Source organism: Myripristis murdjan, chromosome 4 (assembly GCF_902150065.1).
Source record: "Myripristis murdjan chromosome 4, fMyrMur1.1, whole genome shotgun sequence".
In the NCBI taxonomy this organism is placed as follows: Eukaryota; Metazoa; Chordata; class Actinopteri; order Holocentriformes; family Holocentridae; genus Myripristis; species Myripristis murdjan.
In genome coordinates this window covers 2,148,154-2,167,320 of record NC_043983.1, presented here as the reverse complement: position 1 = coordinate 2,167,320, position 19,167 = coordinate 2,148,154, and the positions used below count along the sequence as shown (strand labels likewise).

At 41.8% G+C, this 19,167-nt stretch overlaps 1 protein-coding gene across 1 annotated transcript in view; it reads right to left on the bottom strand.

The window, feature by feature from the left end:
- Positions 1 to 19,167, bottom strand: part of nr5a2 (nuclear receptor subfamily 5, group A, member 2) — a 91,761-nt gene that overhangs the window by 65,818 nt on the left and 6,776 nt on the right. Inside the window, exons 3-4 of the mRNA XM_030049548.1 lie at positions 17,076 to 17,217; positions 4,132 to 4,844 (exon numbers count right to left, since the gene is read on the bottom strand). Coding sequence (XP_029905408.1) covers positions 4,132 to 4,844; positions 17,076 to 17,217 — 855 coding nt within the window. The remainder of the gene's footprint in view (positions 1 to 4,131; positions 4,845 to 17,075; positions 17,218 to 19,167) is intronic.

Here is a 19,167-nt window from a genome sequence, read left to right as displayed (position 1 = left end):
TGCGTGCAAGATGGAAGTGTATTTATAGCTTCCTACAGCATCGCGCTACTCCTCTGACAAACTTTTTATTCCACTGTGCTTCCTGCCCCTGCCCCGCCCCAAGCTCGACCTTGTTTTCTCACCTAATAGCTGTCTCTTTATTAGCTGGAGAGGTCAAAGGTCACAGGCTTTTAAAAGAGGTGACATTTGGAAAAAAAAATGGACAATCAGATTTAAGTTCACTGAAAAATACCGTGAGCCGTTTGGTAGCTGCAGCGCCGGTCAATTTTAGCACGGGTGGGAATCAAACGCCTAACCATGGTGGTGTGGGTGTAATGCAGTGAGCAGGACAAGACCACAAACATGCACTGCAAGCCCCCCCCACACACACACATACACGCACACAGACACACACACACTGACAAGAGCGGGCAAATGAAATGGGGAGATAAAACAGAGAGATCAGAGGTCATGGGTGTGTCTTTCTATGTAATTTGATGTTGAACTGTAGCAAAACACGTAGATGCAGGCACTAGCACAGAATACTGACACAATTACACAAACACACACAAAGAAGTCCACACACACACTCTCTAAGTATAAGAAATGTCTTGAATATCAGTCCAGCAGCCCATTTATTGCTGATTTATTGCTGATGGAAGGAAAACAGAAAGATTTTAGATTTTCTATGTAGATTGTCTAAGAAAGGAAGAAGAAAGGAACAAAAGGTAGAAATAAGTTCTATGCACCAAATGAAACTTCAGAGTGTTTCCTTTCCAGTGACATCCAGATTGTGCATCATAAACATTTAAAAATGGTTTAACTCTTTGTGGCACTGAGGTGTCCTTTTGCAAGCAGAAATTTGGAATTTTGCAATGATCATTAAGAAATTAATGAACAAATGGAAGCACGTAAAGCTGCTATCTCTAGAACCGAAAACAACAACAAAATCCTCAAAACAAAATAATTCAAGGCACATCCTGACCCCCACAGCGCCAGTAAAAAAAAAAAAATCAGCTTGTGGAGGAGACACAGGGCAGCTATAAACCGTCCTACTCAGCTTGCCACTCAACAATAGTCCTCCCAATAGTTACTGATTAGAAATGGGGGGGAGGGGGGCTCCCAGCCACAGCTAGCGCATCATTTTTCAATCTCCCTTGTGCTTTATATGGCTCTTTAAAAATGGAGAGGGGGTTGGGGGGGGGGCCATCCTCAATTACCTCAGTCACTTGAATGAAATACACTCCTGGCAGGCTTCTGTGGTATAACCACCCCTTTCCCGTTCACACACACACACACACACACACACACACACACACACACACACACACACAAACGTAACCTTAACCTAATTATAATTTAAACCTTGATTCTAAGCTTAACCAATATGCCAAAATTTGTCTTTGTATTTGTGAGGAACAGCCAAAATGTCCTCGTTTCCCAAAATGGCCCCACTATGTTGTTTAAAAATGTGTTCTGGTCCTCACTATGTAGCAAGTGCAGGAGCACACACACACACACACACACACACACACGCTCAACTGCAACTGGAGCAGGGAGGCTTGGAGGGGGTTAAGGGATGCAGGACTTGCTTTCCTCCACATTTAGCCCGGGTCGTTTTCTACCTTTGTAACAGGCACCCAGCTTAGTCACTATTAAGCCTGGGTAATATGGGCAGTCATTAGGCAAACATAATGACATTTCATTCAGCGGTGGATCGGGCAGTGATGAACACAAGTGGGCTTAGATAATTGAATTAGGATGAGGTAGAGAGAAATAGAGACGCTTCACAGTGCTGCAAAACTGATCATTCAAAGCTAATGGCCAAAACACAATGTGATTATTAGCAGCAGCCACACCCTGCAATGTGTCTCTGTATTTGTGTATGTGTGTGTGTGTGTGTGTGTGTGTATACCCAGTGAAGTGCTGCGCGCTCCAACTTAATGCAAATGCAATCTCGAAAATGTCAATAGTGGGGATGCAATGCGTGCTAAATGTCAACATGTGTTTTCCAAAAGCTCTCGCCTACACCATAATTGGCCCGTGTTGAATATTTCATTCATTTCATTTGTTATCCCTCCCCTCTCCCCTCGAAACTAAAATTAAAAAAACGTTTGAAGGGACTTTTGCAGCGGGCCTGGGCACATGAATATGCAGTTGAGCCTTTGGCGATGACGTGAGCAGACAAAGGAGTCAGACAACAGGAGAAAAACACAGGTGAAGCACAGACTCATCAACTGCCTTTCATGGCGCCTGAACATTAACCTTCATTCAAAGCAAAAACACACAGCACAACCTCTCCCCTGGGCTGTCTGAGGAATCAGAGGGGGGGTTCACATTTTTACAGCAAGCTGCTGCTGGTTGGTTCAGTTTGGGCTGAGCAAGAGAGATAAACAATCAGAGGGGAGAGACTGTGGTGTCAACCAATCATGACTTTGGCTCAAATGCTGTTGAAAATAAGTCTTTTAAAGGATGCGCGTCGCAACTTCTAAAGCCAATGAAAGGTTAAAGGACCATACCAGTGATTTTGTATGTTTAGAAAATGTATGTACTACACATTTCTGCTACTCTGGTATCATTTTCCTCCCTTTTATCCAGCCGCTGGTTTCCATTCATTCCACAATGATATGAAAATGAACTTTCAGAGACTTCAAACTTTCCTCACAGCAGTATTCCATCACTGTAATAAAGTCCTCCACATTAGTTTTCCTAACAGCAGTGGCACTGTTGTGTTTTTATTACTTAAAACTGGGCGAGGTGATACAGTTTTTATATATATATATATATATATATTGTCAATTCTTTAGTCCCCCCGCATGATTTACATAATTGCTGCAGCGTAAAATGTGGTCCCACTGGAGTAAATGGGTCAAATTTTCAAAATTCCTAGTATGGCCCTTTACATTAATGACTTAATAACTTAAACAGAGATTGTGATGGAGAAGAAAAGCAGCACTCTATTTGTTGCAGTTATTTTGAACCCATCCACTGTTTGAAATGGTCAGCTCCTTCTTTGACCATTTCAATATGCTAACAGGCGATATCTCATATTCATATTTCCATATCTTCACACAGTGTGTGCCCGCTTAGATCTGAGGAATATTTCAAGTAGAGACAGGCGATATTCAGTTCACATAAAACCTTCGGACTGGGACCCATGTTAGGATGGATGAAAAGCGCCTGAAGCTCCTAGTCAAAGTTTTCACAACCCATAGCCAAAATGTGTCACACACAGGGTAAATATTGGGTGGCTGCTGAATTTTGATCAGGCGGGGAGATAGACAGCCACAGCAGCTAAAAGAATCCCCATCACCACACACACACACACACACATACCCACACACTCCCTACCCAGTCTGCCCCTGCACACACTGCATTAGCGTCAAGTCAGAACATAAAAGAGGAAGATTAAAAGGGCTGTTGAAGATAAAGCATTGAAAGGGAGATGATGTTCAGTTCATGAACTGTGTAAAATAAACTGTCAATTATGGATAACAACGATGTGCTGAAAGATTTAGCATTCACACAAAATGCAGGATCAATTATTTAAGGCTGACAGAAACACAAATATATATGAGAACTGTCCGATATTTGGAAATGAAAACCAAGCAAGCTGCACTTCAGGACTTCTGAGTAGATAGCAAATTAAATTGTGGTTTTAATATCTTAACACATTTTGAAATGTTTAAGTTGTCTAATACTGCAAGAAATTGTTAATTCATCAGCTACTAGTGCCTCATGTAGCTCACACTTAAAGGTAGTTCCAACCCTCCTGACTTTGCAGGCGTAGATAGCTGTAACCATGAACACTGACTACAAGCGGCATTTGATAACCATTTAATATGAAGGTGAAGACAAAGTATTTCATTATCAGAAACCAGAACAAAACATTTCCCAAGACCCTCCACAGCACTGGTGGAGGGACAAAGTAAAATGGGCATATTTGAGTTTAAATAATGTTAATGTCTTTTACAGCTGAATCATCCAGTACTTCAAACATATAAAGTCAAATGTAAAATAAACAGGAAAAAATTCAGCACATATGTGCTACTGCACTTCTCTGACTTTCACTGCTCATAAACTCTGTGGCTATGTGTGTGTGTTTGGCTGCTCAAACAAGTGAGCTCTGACTAACAAAAGGGAAGAACGTACCTTGAGCTCACGGAAGAAGATGCTGCTGCGTGCCCACTCCACGATGGAGAAGAGCGTCTGGTCGGCCATCTTGCACATGAGGCCAAAGGTGTTGAGCTTCTCGTGCTTGCCCCGGCTGGCCTGCTCCTGCTGCAGGTAGGCTAGGATCTTGGCCTGAACCTGCGGCTCATCAGGCTCGCACTTGAGCAGCTCCACGATCAGGTGCGGGAAGCTGGGCGGCGAACCTGACTGGTAGGCATCCACGTAGGGGTAGCCCATGATGGACTCCGGCGAGCTGGTGTACGGGTCTGGGTACTCGGACTTGATGGTGCGCGTGCCCTGGAAGTGTCCATAGGCCGCCTGGTAGCCCTGCAGGCTGCCGGCGTGCGGGGGCATGGCCATGCTGACTGGCGACGTAACAAAAGGGCTGCGGTCATAGTCTGTGGGGGGCAGGGCAGTGGCGTGGTGGTGGTGGTGATGGTGGTGGTGGTGGCCAGCGTGATGACCGGCATGGTGGCTCAGCGGAAGACCCTTGGAGGCGGCCGAGTGGATGTTCTGGATGGCCGAGGAGATGGTGAGGTCGGTGGGCACGGTCTGCATCACCTGGCTCATGGCCTCGATCTTCAGGCCATTGGCACGAATCAGTGCCTTCTTCTGCTGCTTGAGGGCCCGGTCACGCTTGTACATTGGGCCGAATTTGTTGCGGCCACCACGCATGCGGTCCGCACGCACAGCTGACAGAAAGACAGGAGGGGTGAAAAACACAAGTTAGTATTATGCAAGTCAAGACACATAATTGTCTTTTGAAGCATTGTTAGTCATTGATGACTTTGTTCGACATCATTTAAGAACACTTAGACCCCCATTCACATTATCACCTTGGGGCTCAACAGCCAAAGTTATTAAGCAGAGTGATGTTCACTCATCTTCAGTGTCTGGGGGATTAAGCCTGAAAACAGGGTTATGTGTTTGTACATAACGTTACATAAATTTAGCAGAAAGAGGACGCTTGCATGTATGAATAAGACGCAAGACCAGGGTTAAGTCCCATTCCAATCCATACACACACAGCCATGTTCATTTGCATAGTAACTACAGTTATCTTCAGTTGTTGCTGCCAGTTTCGAGCGGGACCGAAAACAGGAAATTTTGCTAATATTTGTCTATCTTGTTAGGAATTAGTGACATTGTGTGAACTTAGGTTAGGAGTGTGAACTAGAAATCAAATTATTTTCCAAAGGGAAAGACAAACCATTATTGTTTCATTTAAATAGTTTTACTCTCAACTGAAATATCCACCATGGAAAACGTTATTTTTGTAACCTCAGTTATTTTGCTAAAGACAGTTAGCAAAACAATAATCACTCTTGGTTGCCAAACTATTCCTAACAAGAATACTTAAACATACTGTATGTTTTAGTGATGTCTTCTCAAAGTGTCTGTATGGCATTATGGAAGTGAACTCTTCATAAGTAGTTCTTAGTAGGTAGTAGGTTTTCCTGTGGCAATTACACTTGACATGGACCTTTTGATTCCTAAATCCCCACAGGTCCACCAGATAGTGTAGTTACTCATTGACCAGAGACACATCTTCTATTAACTGGTCAGCTCACTGTTCATGGTACAGCTGGCTCTCTGTACGTACTCTTCACAGACTACAAATCAGATTAAAAACAGAAAATTAGACTAAGATCAGAGTGCAGTCAGATTTTGAGCGGTATGTTCAATAGAGCAATGGTTCTCAAATGGAGGGCACTGGTTTAAAAATGGACTGTGGGTCAATATTTTTTCATTATTTTGAAGTGAAATGGATATCCAAGGCACTGATTGCTGTCTGTCAAAAAATATTTTTGAATCTTGAATTCGTTTTTGGTTGCTGTTGGTTCATTTTATTACATTTCATTCCATTTATTTCATAAGGTTTTTGAGCCCTCAATGCACTTTCTTATTTATTTTGTGTTGTTGTAGATCATAAAAGCATTGTACTTTAGGTTAGTGGGTTTCAAACGGGGGTCTGGGGACCACCAGGGATCCTAAAAAGGGTTGCAGGTGATCCCAAGCATAAGGAGGAAAGACTAATTTTATTAATTTTTCTGAAATTTTCTGGAAATGAGAACAACAAGAAAATGTGTAAGGATATCCGCTGTGGTCATAACTGATAGTTATCTAGTTTGGTCATAGTGTGGCTAAACCAGCTTTAATTCTCTCCAAACATATCAGTGAAAAGTGTCTCAGAGGAGATTCCTTAGGACAAAATCCTTCCTAATGGGGGTCCATTGGTCCACTGTGCATATGCCTATTTTGTGGGTCCTTGACATATAATAGTTTGGGAACATCTGGTTTAGGCTGCTGCACTTTTCACTTAGTGAAATCAAACTGAACGGCTCTTAAGTCAGCCTGTGTGGACTGTGATTTATGGAGAAATGTGGCACCTGTAGGAGGAGCATTTCTGAACTACTGTTATAGATATTTTAAAATGCAAGGATTACATGACTGCTACTGTTGTAGTGTAGTAACAGGTTAAAATTAAGACAGTAATACTGTAGCAGCTAGTAATTTGCTCGATATTCTGTAGTGTTTTGCATTACAGGCCATATAATTGCCACTTCTCTCAGTTGGTGGATATTTTTGAAAGAAACTCTTGAAAAGTGTGACATCTCCTTAGCTTTTTGCTGACAATAAGAGCAGAAAGTTAACTCCCTTTAATGATTTGTCTTTGTTGTGAAAGTAGGAAAGCTGAGATTGAGGAAAACATAGGAGAGCTGTTTCTGGTGGGATTCAGTCTTTGGCCAAATTATATAAAATTATGGTCAAAGGGGTCTAACGTGTGTCCTTTTGGTGCTCTGTGACATGGAAACACTCAAAAATTCTGGTGATGACCAGACATTTCCCTTACAATTAATGGAAAGCAGGCGGGCAAGTGTACTTGGTTTTAAGCAATACATTTCCTCTTCATCTTATTTACAAGGGTGCCTGGAATCCTTTTGTTTTTCAGGTGATCCTGACTATTCCATGCACCTTGTTGGTTTTGGAGAGGTTGTGCCACGTCATCCTCTTTATCATCATTGCAACTGGTTTGTCTTACCAGGACCAAAACAATGTTGTTACCCTATAAGAAGAATGACAGCCCACGCAGCCCTGCTGGAAAGGATTACTGTAGAAAATGTAGACCCTAAAAACACCAGTTTTATCAGTTATTGACTTCTAGGGGCTCTCAAATCTTGGGGGATGGTGAAAACAGTAATTTAGAATAATACTAAATAAGTAAATCCCTGTTTTCTCAACTGGGTCTACCATCCCCTTAACAAGACACCCAAAAAGACTGACGATGAGGAAGTGGAAGCTGTTTTTTCTAACATATCAAATGAAGCCATGATTCCTCCTCTCATCAGATCCTGTGGTGAGGATCACAACCTGTCTGTGCTATGGGTATTTCTAATGAAGTAGCCAAGCACACAGTGGGCTCCTATGAGGACCGTGTATGATCAGGCCGACCACTGCCATGGGGAAGCAGAGCCTGCTGATCTGCTGTCTCCCAGTCGGGGGGCGGCAATGTTAATTATTCATACATAATTATCTCTCTCTCTCTTTCTCTCTCTCTCTCGCGCTCTCTGACAAGGCTCGCCTAGCCGGCTGGCCCAGCATGCCACATGCTAACAGAATGTCTGAGAGCCATCTCTGTACAGGCACACACAACAACAATCATGTGCTGTATACATGATTGTAATGCCACATTTTATAAGGGCTTGTCTGCCTCTTTATATATGACTTTAGAGTCATACATATGGACATACACAGGCACTGATGTACATGGCTTTCTTGGCACTCTAAAATGCATGTGTGCACAGATACACACACACACACACACACACACAGACACACACACACACACACGCATACACACAGTGCCCTGATCCCAGCCCTCGAGCGCTAAATCAGCACGGCCGGCCGTCCTGTGTCCACTCCAGGTCCGATGTCTCGACGGATGAATAGAAGAATAGAAGAAGAAAAGTGAGGGGGGCACACAGGGTAGCACACACACACACATGCTCTCACATGCACACATACACATATACACACACACACAGACAGACACACACTGAGCTGCCTTGGGAGTAATTTTAATGACCTCCGTCACAGCAGTGCCTGTCACTGATCTGAGAGAGGAGCCGAGAGGACACACACACACACACACACACACACACATACACGCATGCTCTCTCACACACTCACAGAAAACAATCCTGACACATATCTTTACCCATTTTCTCTCACAATCCGTTGCCTCAGCGCACACACACATACGCACACACTCAATCAAACACCACACACACACACAATGTCCAACGTGGAGAGCAACACACACCTTTCCTGCCAGTCCTGATCACAGAGCGAGAGGTGGGGGTTGGCCAGACGCTTCACCACTTTGGAGAGCCCCCGACAGCTTAAATGGTATGTATACATAGTGATTACACACACACACACACACACACACACACACACCCCATCTCCTAACATGCTTGCAGTCAATGCACCCAGTCTCAGGAATTAACGTGACCGTTAAAAATTTGATCACACACAGAAAAAAAAAAAAAAAAAAAATGGTGAGCCCCGTTGAATGTATCCATTAAACATTATTGTAGGGCGACTTTAACTATTAATGATTCCTCCACAACAGGGTAATTAATGAGCTGAGAAACTAATAGTCGGCCCTACTGGGACAACAAAATTAGGCCCTGACTGCCTGCCTGACTGCCCACATCACATCATGAATACTGGGATTGGGTTGTGGTGGGGGTGGGGGCAGAGGCGGGCTTTTCCCTGTCTCTAACACACACACACACACACACACACACACACATACACATTCTTTGTCTCTAATTAAACAAGGTTATTTGCATGCATGTATCATAGATTAATATGAGTTGTAGGGGAGGGGAGGCAGAAAGACAAGAGGGTTGAAACTGGGGGTGGAGGTCAGTGTGTGTGTGTGTGTGTGTGTGTGTGTGTGTGTGCGACTGTACTGGTGGTCATTTAGCGAGTGCAGGTCAGGGTTCAGTGTCTTGCCCAAGGACATCATAAGGCAGGTCCTGGGGCTGTTGAAGGACCAGAATTGGATGTTGCAGCCATGTACAACCACAACCACAAATTTTTATTTGATTTTATATTTTATTTGCTGCAGCGTGGCCTCCAACAGTGCAGGTTAGCATTGTGTCAGTCAGTGTCAGTTTGGCTATTCTTTATCTCATTGGTTTTTGATGTGGGGTACGGGGGGAACCTTTGGGGTCTTTGAGATGCTGCCGGGGGTCCTCAGAAAAATTAAGAACAGTATAAAGGTGCAAAATTGTGAGGGCCTTTTAGACTCAACTGACAAAAATCACAAGCAATAATTCACAAATAAATGACTTTTTGTTAATTCAGTCTACAGGTTCTCGCTTAAATCAAACCTTGGCAATTTTTCATAGTGCACTTTTCATTTCCATGACAAATAAATAACTGGAAATTGTTACGATACAAAACAAAAGTATCAGTGATCAGCACATGACAAAGTTTGAAAACCCTTCTATTTGTGATGAACACAAAATGTCAGTATTTCAACCTGTTGGTAATTGTCTGCTGAAATGCACATTTACAGCAGCAACAGCAATTCAGTTGGAATAAATACAAAAAGAAGACCTGGACAGGCTGAACTGACAAAGAAAAAAGCGCCACCTACAGAAAATTAAACTGACAAGGGATCACTGAGAGGTGCAGTGCAAAAACATCACAGCCTTTAGAGATACAATCAAAACAAGAATGGATACTTCATAGCTTTGTAAAAACAGCCCAAAAAAAAAAAAAAAAGTTACAATGAAAGAACAAAATTTCTGTGGCTTCAGGCCTCTGAGTAGCAACTTTGTTCTCGTAGTAGAGGTTAAGTCAGGGGCTATGAGGCTAGCTAGGACGCTTTGGGACTGAAGCCAGACTAACAGGGTAAAAGTCCACCGACTTATGCTACATTCACGTCCTCAGTGGATTCTGAATCATCCTGTAGTAAAAATCTAAGATTGCATTAATGTGCTTTGCAACTTGTCTATACTGACAGAGAACGGCGGCTGTCATTAACTTAATGAACTAATTATCTTAAAAAGCTCATGACAAGAACACTAACTTTAGCCAACAAGGCTAGCTTTAGGTAACATGAGGATTTTCTCTTTTTTCACTATTAAATTTAAATATGCATAGCTGGGGAAAAAAAGCATTTGGAGATTAAATATATCAAACAGGAATTTATGCTTGAAAATTTTAGCCGTGGCGCACTAAGACATTATCAGATTGAGGATAAACCCAATACAATGAACAGGGCATACAAACACACACACACACACACACACACACACACACACATAAATTCACAAACTGACCCAACCAAACCCCTTTTTGTCCTCCCCAAGAGTATAAATTATTGAACCACAAAGATCTATCTATCTATGTGCTGTACAAACACAGTTCTATATGTATCTATCTATCTATCTATCTATCTATCTATCTATCTATCTATCTATGTATCTATCTAGATATAGATATATATTATGTCTATATATAGATGCAGATAGATATAAATATCTATCTATCTATCTATATATCTATATCTATCTATCTATCTATATCTGTCTATATATATATATCTATATGTATGTATGTATATATAATGTGTGTGTGTGTATGTGTGTACACACACAGCACTTACAAAAAGAAACATATCCCTAACACCCACACACAGCCCTTTACACACATCTAATACAAAACCACACACACACACACACACACACACACACACACACACACACACACACACACACACACACACGGCCCTCACCGCTTATATCCTCTGATTTATGGTTGTTTAATATACAGGAATATTAAGCACATAGGTGAGGATCCCTGTCGGCCGCCGGCATATTAATGGGTCCCGCGGAGCCCTGCTGACACCCTGTTTGTCATGTCGGGGCCCCTGCCCCTGCTCAGGATGCGCCCTATCCCACGCACACACATGAATACCTATGATACCTATGCATAAGTAATGGGACAGCTGCCTGGCTTGCAGTGCAGGTACCGAGAGGCTGATGGAAGACAAGCCGGGCGGGGAAAGATGGAGAGAGGGAGGATATAAAAAGGTGCAGGTAAAAAGAGGAAAGGTAGAATGCTCACTAGGAGGCGCTAATTTGAACTGAGGCCTTCTTCAGACGCTTTACAGCTGTGTCAAAAATCTAGAAACCATAACTGCTGCCATCATGGAGGGCTAATGGATGACTAGTTGTGTGCAGTGTTCATTATGACAACCAATTTTAATTTAGTTTGGTTGTTTGATTAAAATAAATATTAGTCGTATTTTAGTCAACTGAATTTTGTTGATTTGAGTAATTTTGTCAACAAAAATGACAAAAACTACGTTCTAGTCCAGCGCTCCTTAATCCTTTTTCACATGTCTTCCTGTATTAATTCCCAGTTAAACTACATGCTCATGATCTTTATACATATTTACAATCTCCATTATAGCCTAGCTTCTTGTGCTTTGTATGTAGCTTTTGTTGGCCCTTGCAAACTAGGGGTCTGTTTCCATTCATCTTTGCTTTTTCTGGCATTATCCCCTTTTTTATTTGTTCACAAAATTGTCCTGATATTTAATCACTGTTTATGTCAACAATGGTTCATTCTTGTTTAGTTTTTGTCATGTTTTTGTCCTAGAGAAAGCGTTGTGGACTAATACTTATTGTCACCAAAACTAACATTAGCTGTGTGAAAATAATGCAAAACATGTAAGATGTGAAAAAGACTGTGGCAGGTGTGGCTGCAGTCAGTACTGTTATAAATAAAAGGGAAAAGGAAAAGGAAAGGAAACAGTCTTTCTGTTGTCATGGTCACTACTCCTGATGAGCTTGAAAAGGGTCGGCTCAGTCAACTTGAACAAACATGTATTTAATTAATTGGGGAGTAATGTTGTGTGCTATTAAAGTTTCAATCATTCTGTCAGAGGAGGTACCACTTTTTTGATGTCTTTGCAATGAAAAATTTAAGGTTAGTTTTTCCATAAACATTAAAAAAACCCAAAAAGAATTCATTAAAAGGACTACAGTGGAAACAGAGAGGAAAGACAGGAGAAAGGGAGGGAACAGTAGGCAGTATGAGTCAGATTCAAGCCCACAGTATTTTTAAAAACTTTGTAGGCCTAGTAGGCCGTCATCCGCTGCCTCCAGACGCCGTCTGTCTGAGGAAATATTCGAGAGCTCAGTCGAGCGTATGATGCGAGGCAACCGCGACTAAGCATGGAAGGAAAATCATACTGGTGGGAGCTGCTCAGATGCAGCACGCTTCGTCAGGTTTGGTGAATTAAGTGCTAATGGCTTAAACCTTAGCGGGACGTGAGTTTTTTTCTTTTTCTCAATGAGTCAACACTGGCTAAGCCCCTACACTGCATACCAAGAGGCAAAGATTTCTACAGCACGGTACGATGGAGGAGGCTCTGCGTGTGTGTGTGTGTGTGTGTGTGTGGTTAGATGAGTGTGTGGTTGCAAGCGGTGGAGCCCAGGACCCATCGTCAGTGTGCGTGCCCTTTGTTTATCATCCAAACTGTATGACTCACTGACTCGTCCAGGTTGCCGCTGATAGCTGGAAAGGATAAACAGTGTGTGGCTTTTTATAGACACAAACACTCCATATTACTTTGACAATAAACAGTATAAAGGAAAAGGGTTTGAGAAATTAGACTGAGGAATCTAACCGCTTGTGTTGCATGGTTAGCTGCTAGTGACGGTGAAATGCTGAGTTCACTGACAGTTTAGCTATGTAGGTAGTAGACTTTAATTGTCATCATTTTTTTTTTTTTTTAGATTCAAACCCCCAACCTCTGGATTGCAAGGTGGTCTCTCTAACCACTACGCCGCTCCTGACTCTACTTCACTCTGACAGCTGATGCAACAACAAAAAAATAAATTCCATTTTGACTTTTGAAGCCCTACCTCGAACGCCGCATACTGGGTCTGAGTAAGTCATCTATCACGTGATCCAAACACAGGACAATGGATTCTTTGGGCCCTATTTTAACAAGCTAAGTGCACAGTCTGCAGAGCATGGCACAAGTGGATTTAGGGTGAGTGAGCAGATCATCTACGGCAACAGCAGGACTGCGGCCCCTGACAGGTGGAAGATAGGGCCCTTCACCTTTTCAGTGAACAGATTGGCATCCCTGAGTTTTCAGCCTCAGCTAATGTGACTGGGTATCTTAGGTATTGGAAGAAGACGGCAGACATTTCACAATCCTGTTTATGTGGCTTGTACAAATGCCTGTCTGCCATTTCACCTTAAAGGGATAGTCCATCCACTTTATAAAATGTGATATTATTTCACTTCCCCTGTAGCAGTTATGTAGTAGTGTAGTATATGTAGACAGTTAAGGGGCTGTTTTCTTCTCATTGCTGCTGAATGCTAGGTACTAGCTGGATGCCCCCCTTTTCCACTCCCAAACTAAAAAAAAAACACATAAGCCTAAAATCCAACCCTGGCACCACCACCTCCCTAATCAATACCGCCATCACAAACACACATACACACACACACACACACCTATCACACAGCTAGCCCAAAAGTGCAGAGATGATCCCATTGGTCGGCAGACTTACCGACAAACAGGAAGGACACTGGATAACAGCAGCAAGGCAAAACAAACACAGAGGGGAAACAAAACCAATTCAGGTCAACTTTAAAAGGCCACTCTCTGTTGTTTAAACCTTTTCCAGAATCAACACTGCTGTAAGCCGTGTGTGTTAAAGAAGAAAACCTTGCAAGAAAAGCACATCCTCCACCACTAATGTGCACTTTTTTTTTTTTAACAAATCAAATGACAGCTTCTCGCTCTCGCCTGTGGCCCTCTAACACCTTTTTGAGCTGCTTATGAATATATGTATGTGTTTACCAGTGAGAGCTGTATGTGTGTGAGTGTGTGTGTGTGTGTGAGAGTGTGTGTGTATAGTAGGGCTGAGAGGGTGGGTGGGATCAGCTTTTCTGTATGGGAGGTCTTTACAGGTTGTGGCAGGAGTCGCCTGCTGGAGCCTGCGGCCCCTGACAGAGTGCTGCGGGGCCCCTCCTGCCCCCGAGCTGAAAGCTAGCACTGGCAACAAAAAAATATAAAAAAAAAACAAATCAAACACACACACACACACACACACACACACCCCTTCCCCCCATCAGCTGGACAGTGGCAGGCTGGGACGTTCTGCCCAGCGGCCATTCACAATTAAGAGCAATTAATTACACAGTGCATGGCAGGTAAAGGGAGAAGCCTCCGGAAAGATATTAGACTGTCTTTGCTTTACTTTCTTCTTTCCAGGGTTTTTTTTCTTTCACTTCTCGATCATACATGATCCTTCCAGGGGCACGGGGATGTTTCACAGTGTGTGAATTACAAGCAAGCCATGGATTTTATTCCACAATGAGTTCTGCAAACATGTAAATAACATGACACTTACTCGTACTAAAAGCAGAGGGTACAAAAGTACGAAAGTAAAAATAAACTGCAGTCGTTACTACAGGACAGCATTGTACACAAAATCTAAAATGCTAATCTTTTTACACTTCTACATCCTCTATGATTTATTCACCAATGAGCTTCAGGTAAATCTTTTTTTTCCCCAAAAATGGACATTTTGGAATAGAGGCCATCAACTTATGTGTGGAAAAAACAGTTGATTTTTTAAAAAATATTTTCTTTTAACATTGGAAGAATGTTAGTTGCCCAGCTGCCCTGTCACTTCTGGATAGATGTGTTTGAACAAGCTTCTGAGCCAGGTTCAAATTAAACAAAGAGGCCTCACACTGGCCGGCCAAAAGTATCATCGTTACCATTCTCGCCTTGCCGCCAAGTTTAACATTCTATCTGTTACACTGTCTGGCAAATTTAAGTGTGCGGCAGCTTACCGGCCAATACACCCCCCTAATTCCCACCGACCCCATCTAAAACAACAGTAAGTACTGTTGGTTTTCAACGCAGTGCTAATCAAGGGTTTGTTTCCGAAACATTCTATATATATATACATTCTAGAGAGAATCCGTTACCCTGAAGTCCACTGCTCAGTGTTTAACGAAACAGAAAATTGCATCTTCTGGAATGTTTCACTTACACAGCAGCAATCATTCTGTCAGAGCAGGTATTCACAGTGTTTTCACATGGTGGATATCTCATTTTGGAATGGAGCTCTTCAAATGCAAATTGATCATGGAGGAATATTTTTCCACAGACAAGGGGCTAAGTTTCCAAAAAGAAATGCACCGTGATTAAGTGTGTTCCACTGTGAGTCAATGGAAGAAGATCGCAGCTGCTTTAAAGCAAGATTTATCTTTGGCAGGACTTTGTCACATTTGAATAATATACATATATATATATATAAAAACTCTTCCATGGATCTTCAGAATACGTTCTCCATGATTCCAGATTCCAGATTCTCCAGATTTGTTTAAAATATAACTCCTGGATTATATTTTCAATACATGGTGGTGACTATGGAGTTCTACAATTAACCAAAACTGCCTTATTGGACAGTTATGTGCACTAAAAATATCAAATATTCCTCCAAAGTGAAATGTCCCTTTAAAAGACTTCAGGTGAAGGTGAGCCTGGAGGGCATCTGGCTTATTCATGAGTGTTGCTTTATATGCTGAACACATTCCCCACCTCTTTTTCTGAGTTGGTGGTTTGTTTTCTGAGTTGAGCGCACTGATAATTAAACTGTGAATGCTAGTTACTGAACGTGTGCTAGCTGTCCACTGTTGTTGTGTGACGGGGGCTGTTCTCTCTGCCGCTCTTGCAGGCTGCAAATTTCCCCTCAGGCTGATGAACACTATCCTGAGTGGCCTGGATGCTAGAGAGACTGGATGGTCATGGTTCAGTCCCAGTGAAAGTGTCCCACCGAAAGCTGTTTGTACGTCCTTGAGTGAGACATTGAACATTGTTCATTTAAAAGCATCATTCACTTTTTGTTCTTTTCAGCATTTTAGTCAATTCTTGATATTGTAACATATACCAGCGGCAAAAACCTAATCAAATTTCCATTTACTTTTTTTTTTTTTTGCATCAGATTTCTATATACTTCCTGGAAAACACTGCATCTTTAGTGCTTATTTCCTTGTGTACCTGTAGGCGTACGTTAAAATTCTAGCCAATCAACGCTGTCACAGGTTTTTGAAAAATTTCCCCTCTGCTCTTCCTATCATATACAACTTGCAACTTTAAGTGACACAACACACATAAGTGTCTGCATGGGGTCATAGGGCATGAGTGGGTGTTCAACCCCCAAAACAGCATCCTTCTCCTGAGAACCACTCTTATTTTGAAGTGTTCATATTTTTTGTCCAAAAGTTGTTAAATTCTCAACTTCTGAAACACTTCACATTAGGCTGTACCCACCATAACATGTCCCCACCCCAACATCCAATTCTAAGCAGAAATACACTCTGTTGAACTATGGAAGCAAGACTGTGTCAAAATCAAGTTTCCTTCCTTCCCCGCTGACGCGGGGACACCAGTGACACCACAAACGAACAACTCACTGACTCCCATAAAGTTTGTCCCAGAGGTCTAACATTTTACACAGACGTTGCTGACATAATGCAAAAGGTATGTGATTATTTTTGTAGCTCTAACATTCAGAATGGCCTAGTTATTGCTATTCAAATAGGACTTACTGAAGAACTAAAAACATAATTTTTCCTGCATGTTTGAGATGATTTAGTGCACTGCATGAGCACATTTCTAGAAACTAGAGCATGTTGCCTTTCAAGTTGGGCCTCATTCATACATTTTGGCCTTATGGTTCCGCTATTAGAAGCTTTTTCATTCGCCAAAATAAGCAAAATACAAAACATTTTCAAGGGGTTAGGTCACAGCCTTGGATAAAGACCTACAAAGTAAAAACAGAAATGTGTTGCCGTACCTTCTAGCTTCATGCCGACAGTGAGGCACTTTTGGAAGCGGCAGTAGGGGCAGCGCTTCCTCTGGGTCTTGTCAATTTGGCAGCTCTGGTTCTCTATACACGTGTAGCGCTTGTTGTTCTGGACGGTGCGCTTGAAGAAGCCCTGTGGAGAAAACCAATTAAGACGTCAACCCGCTTGACCCCCGCAATGCACTGGTAATTGGCCCGTTCACTCTCTGAGACAGATGGAGAGGGACAGGCTTAATGGACACACACACACACACACACACACACACACAGAGTGAAGTTTCGAAAGCTAGTACTCCACTGGATTTCATAATACTACGCACACACACACACACACACACACACACACACACACACACGCACAGGCAGAGTTTTAAGCAGGGGGTGAATACATATTTCTTCAGGAAAAAAAGAATTAAAGTTATTCATTTATGACTATATTAAAAAAGATACAATTTATGATTCTCTCCTTTTTTTATTCTCAAGCTGGTATTAGTTGACCTCTGTGCTGAATTTTACAATTGAAACATATTAGTTTTCAAAACTTCTCCTGGAGCCCAGCATTCTGTGCAAAACAGTGATATGGAAATTTCACTTCATTTCACTTTGACTTGAAAAAACACAAAATAAATTCCTTTTCTGTGTATTTTTACAGCATTATGAACTACCTTTGTTATAATCTAAACAGGGATTAAGAAAGTATCTAAAATGTAATTTGCCAAAAACTACACCACTGCTCACTGTTTGCACCAGAATTTACTTGGAAAGCATCTTTTCAACTCCCTGCTTAATTATTGAAAAATATGAGCAGAGGAGTCCGAAAAATCCAATAAATTATATCCATAATTCACAGTTCCGGGATTACAGAGATTCATACCTGCGATGTGGAATTAATTATTGGAAGCGGCGGTGAAATTCAAACAGGAAGGTGAAGGAGGGTGAGGGGTGGGGGGGTGGGGGATAACATATTCTAGATCCATAACAGAGGAGAATCCTTAAACCTGGTTCTTTTTTTAATGCAAAAAAGGAGGGAAAAAAGGGGGAAAAAAGAAAGTGCTGTTGCCAGTATCTCACCAAACACAGATTTAATTGGCTATCTGCATCATCCATCCACACCTGGCCGAAAAAAAAGAAAAGAAAAAAAGACTGACAGAGAAAATGGACCTGTGCTCAGGTTTGCACTATCGACTTGTCAGTGGTGAAACATCCACGCTTCACACTGAACTTTCCCCCCAATTTTTCCATTTAGCACACAGCACACGCTATAAATATCTGAACCAAAGCGGAGTACGGAGAGCAGGGATCCTCACATGCAGAAAAACCACACAACAACCGAGTCAGAGATCAAGCAGACAAGTCAGAGTTGAGTCTCAGAGAAAAGCTCTCATTTGACCAAACAAACAAACAAACAAAAGAACAAGAAGGTGAACTCAGACTCAACCTTATGAGTGAAGCGGATCATGACGAGTAAGTGCCTCCTACTACAACTCTGGTGGCATTTTGTAAAAGCACAAAACAGATCATGACATTTTGATTAAAGTGCTTTTTCTTCCTCCTGGTTTAATCTCACCGTGATTTGACAGAGTTAAAGTATGAGATCTGAACAGTTTAATCCTTTGAAACCCGAGTAAATTCACTTGACTTTGTTCAAAAACATGGGAAAATGGCAATTAGCATTTTTTTTAATTTCAAGGAAGGTGGGAAACACTAATAATGATAATGATAATGATGATGATGATAATAATAATAATAATAATAACAAAAAGCAAAACCATACCAGAAAATAGGCACACACAAAAACCCTTTTGCTCAAAATCTGAAAAAGTTTGAAAAGCTCTGCCCTACAGAGTACAAATTGTATGTCTGCTCTCATTAAATATCAGAAGATGGGTCGTCATAACTTGACAAAGTGTGGCGCCTTCCTCAGTGAAGGTCAGTCAGCAGAGATGAAGAGCTGAAGAGGAAGCTGGCTTTGCTGGAACCCGTTTTTTTTTTTTTCTTTTTTCTAAATTTACAAATTTCCAATGAAAATAATCTAGTTCGAACTTTTTGACACTTTTAGATCTACATGCAAAATATCACCTGT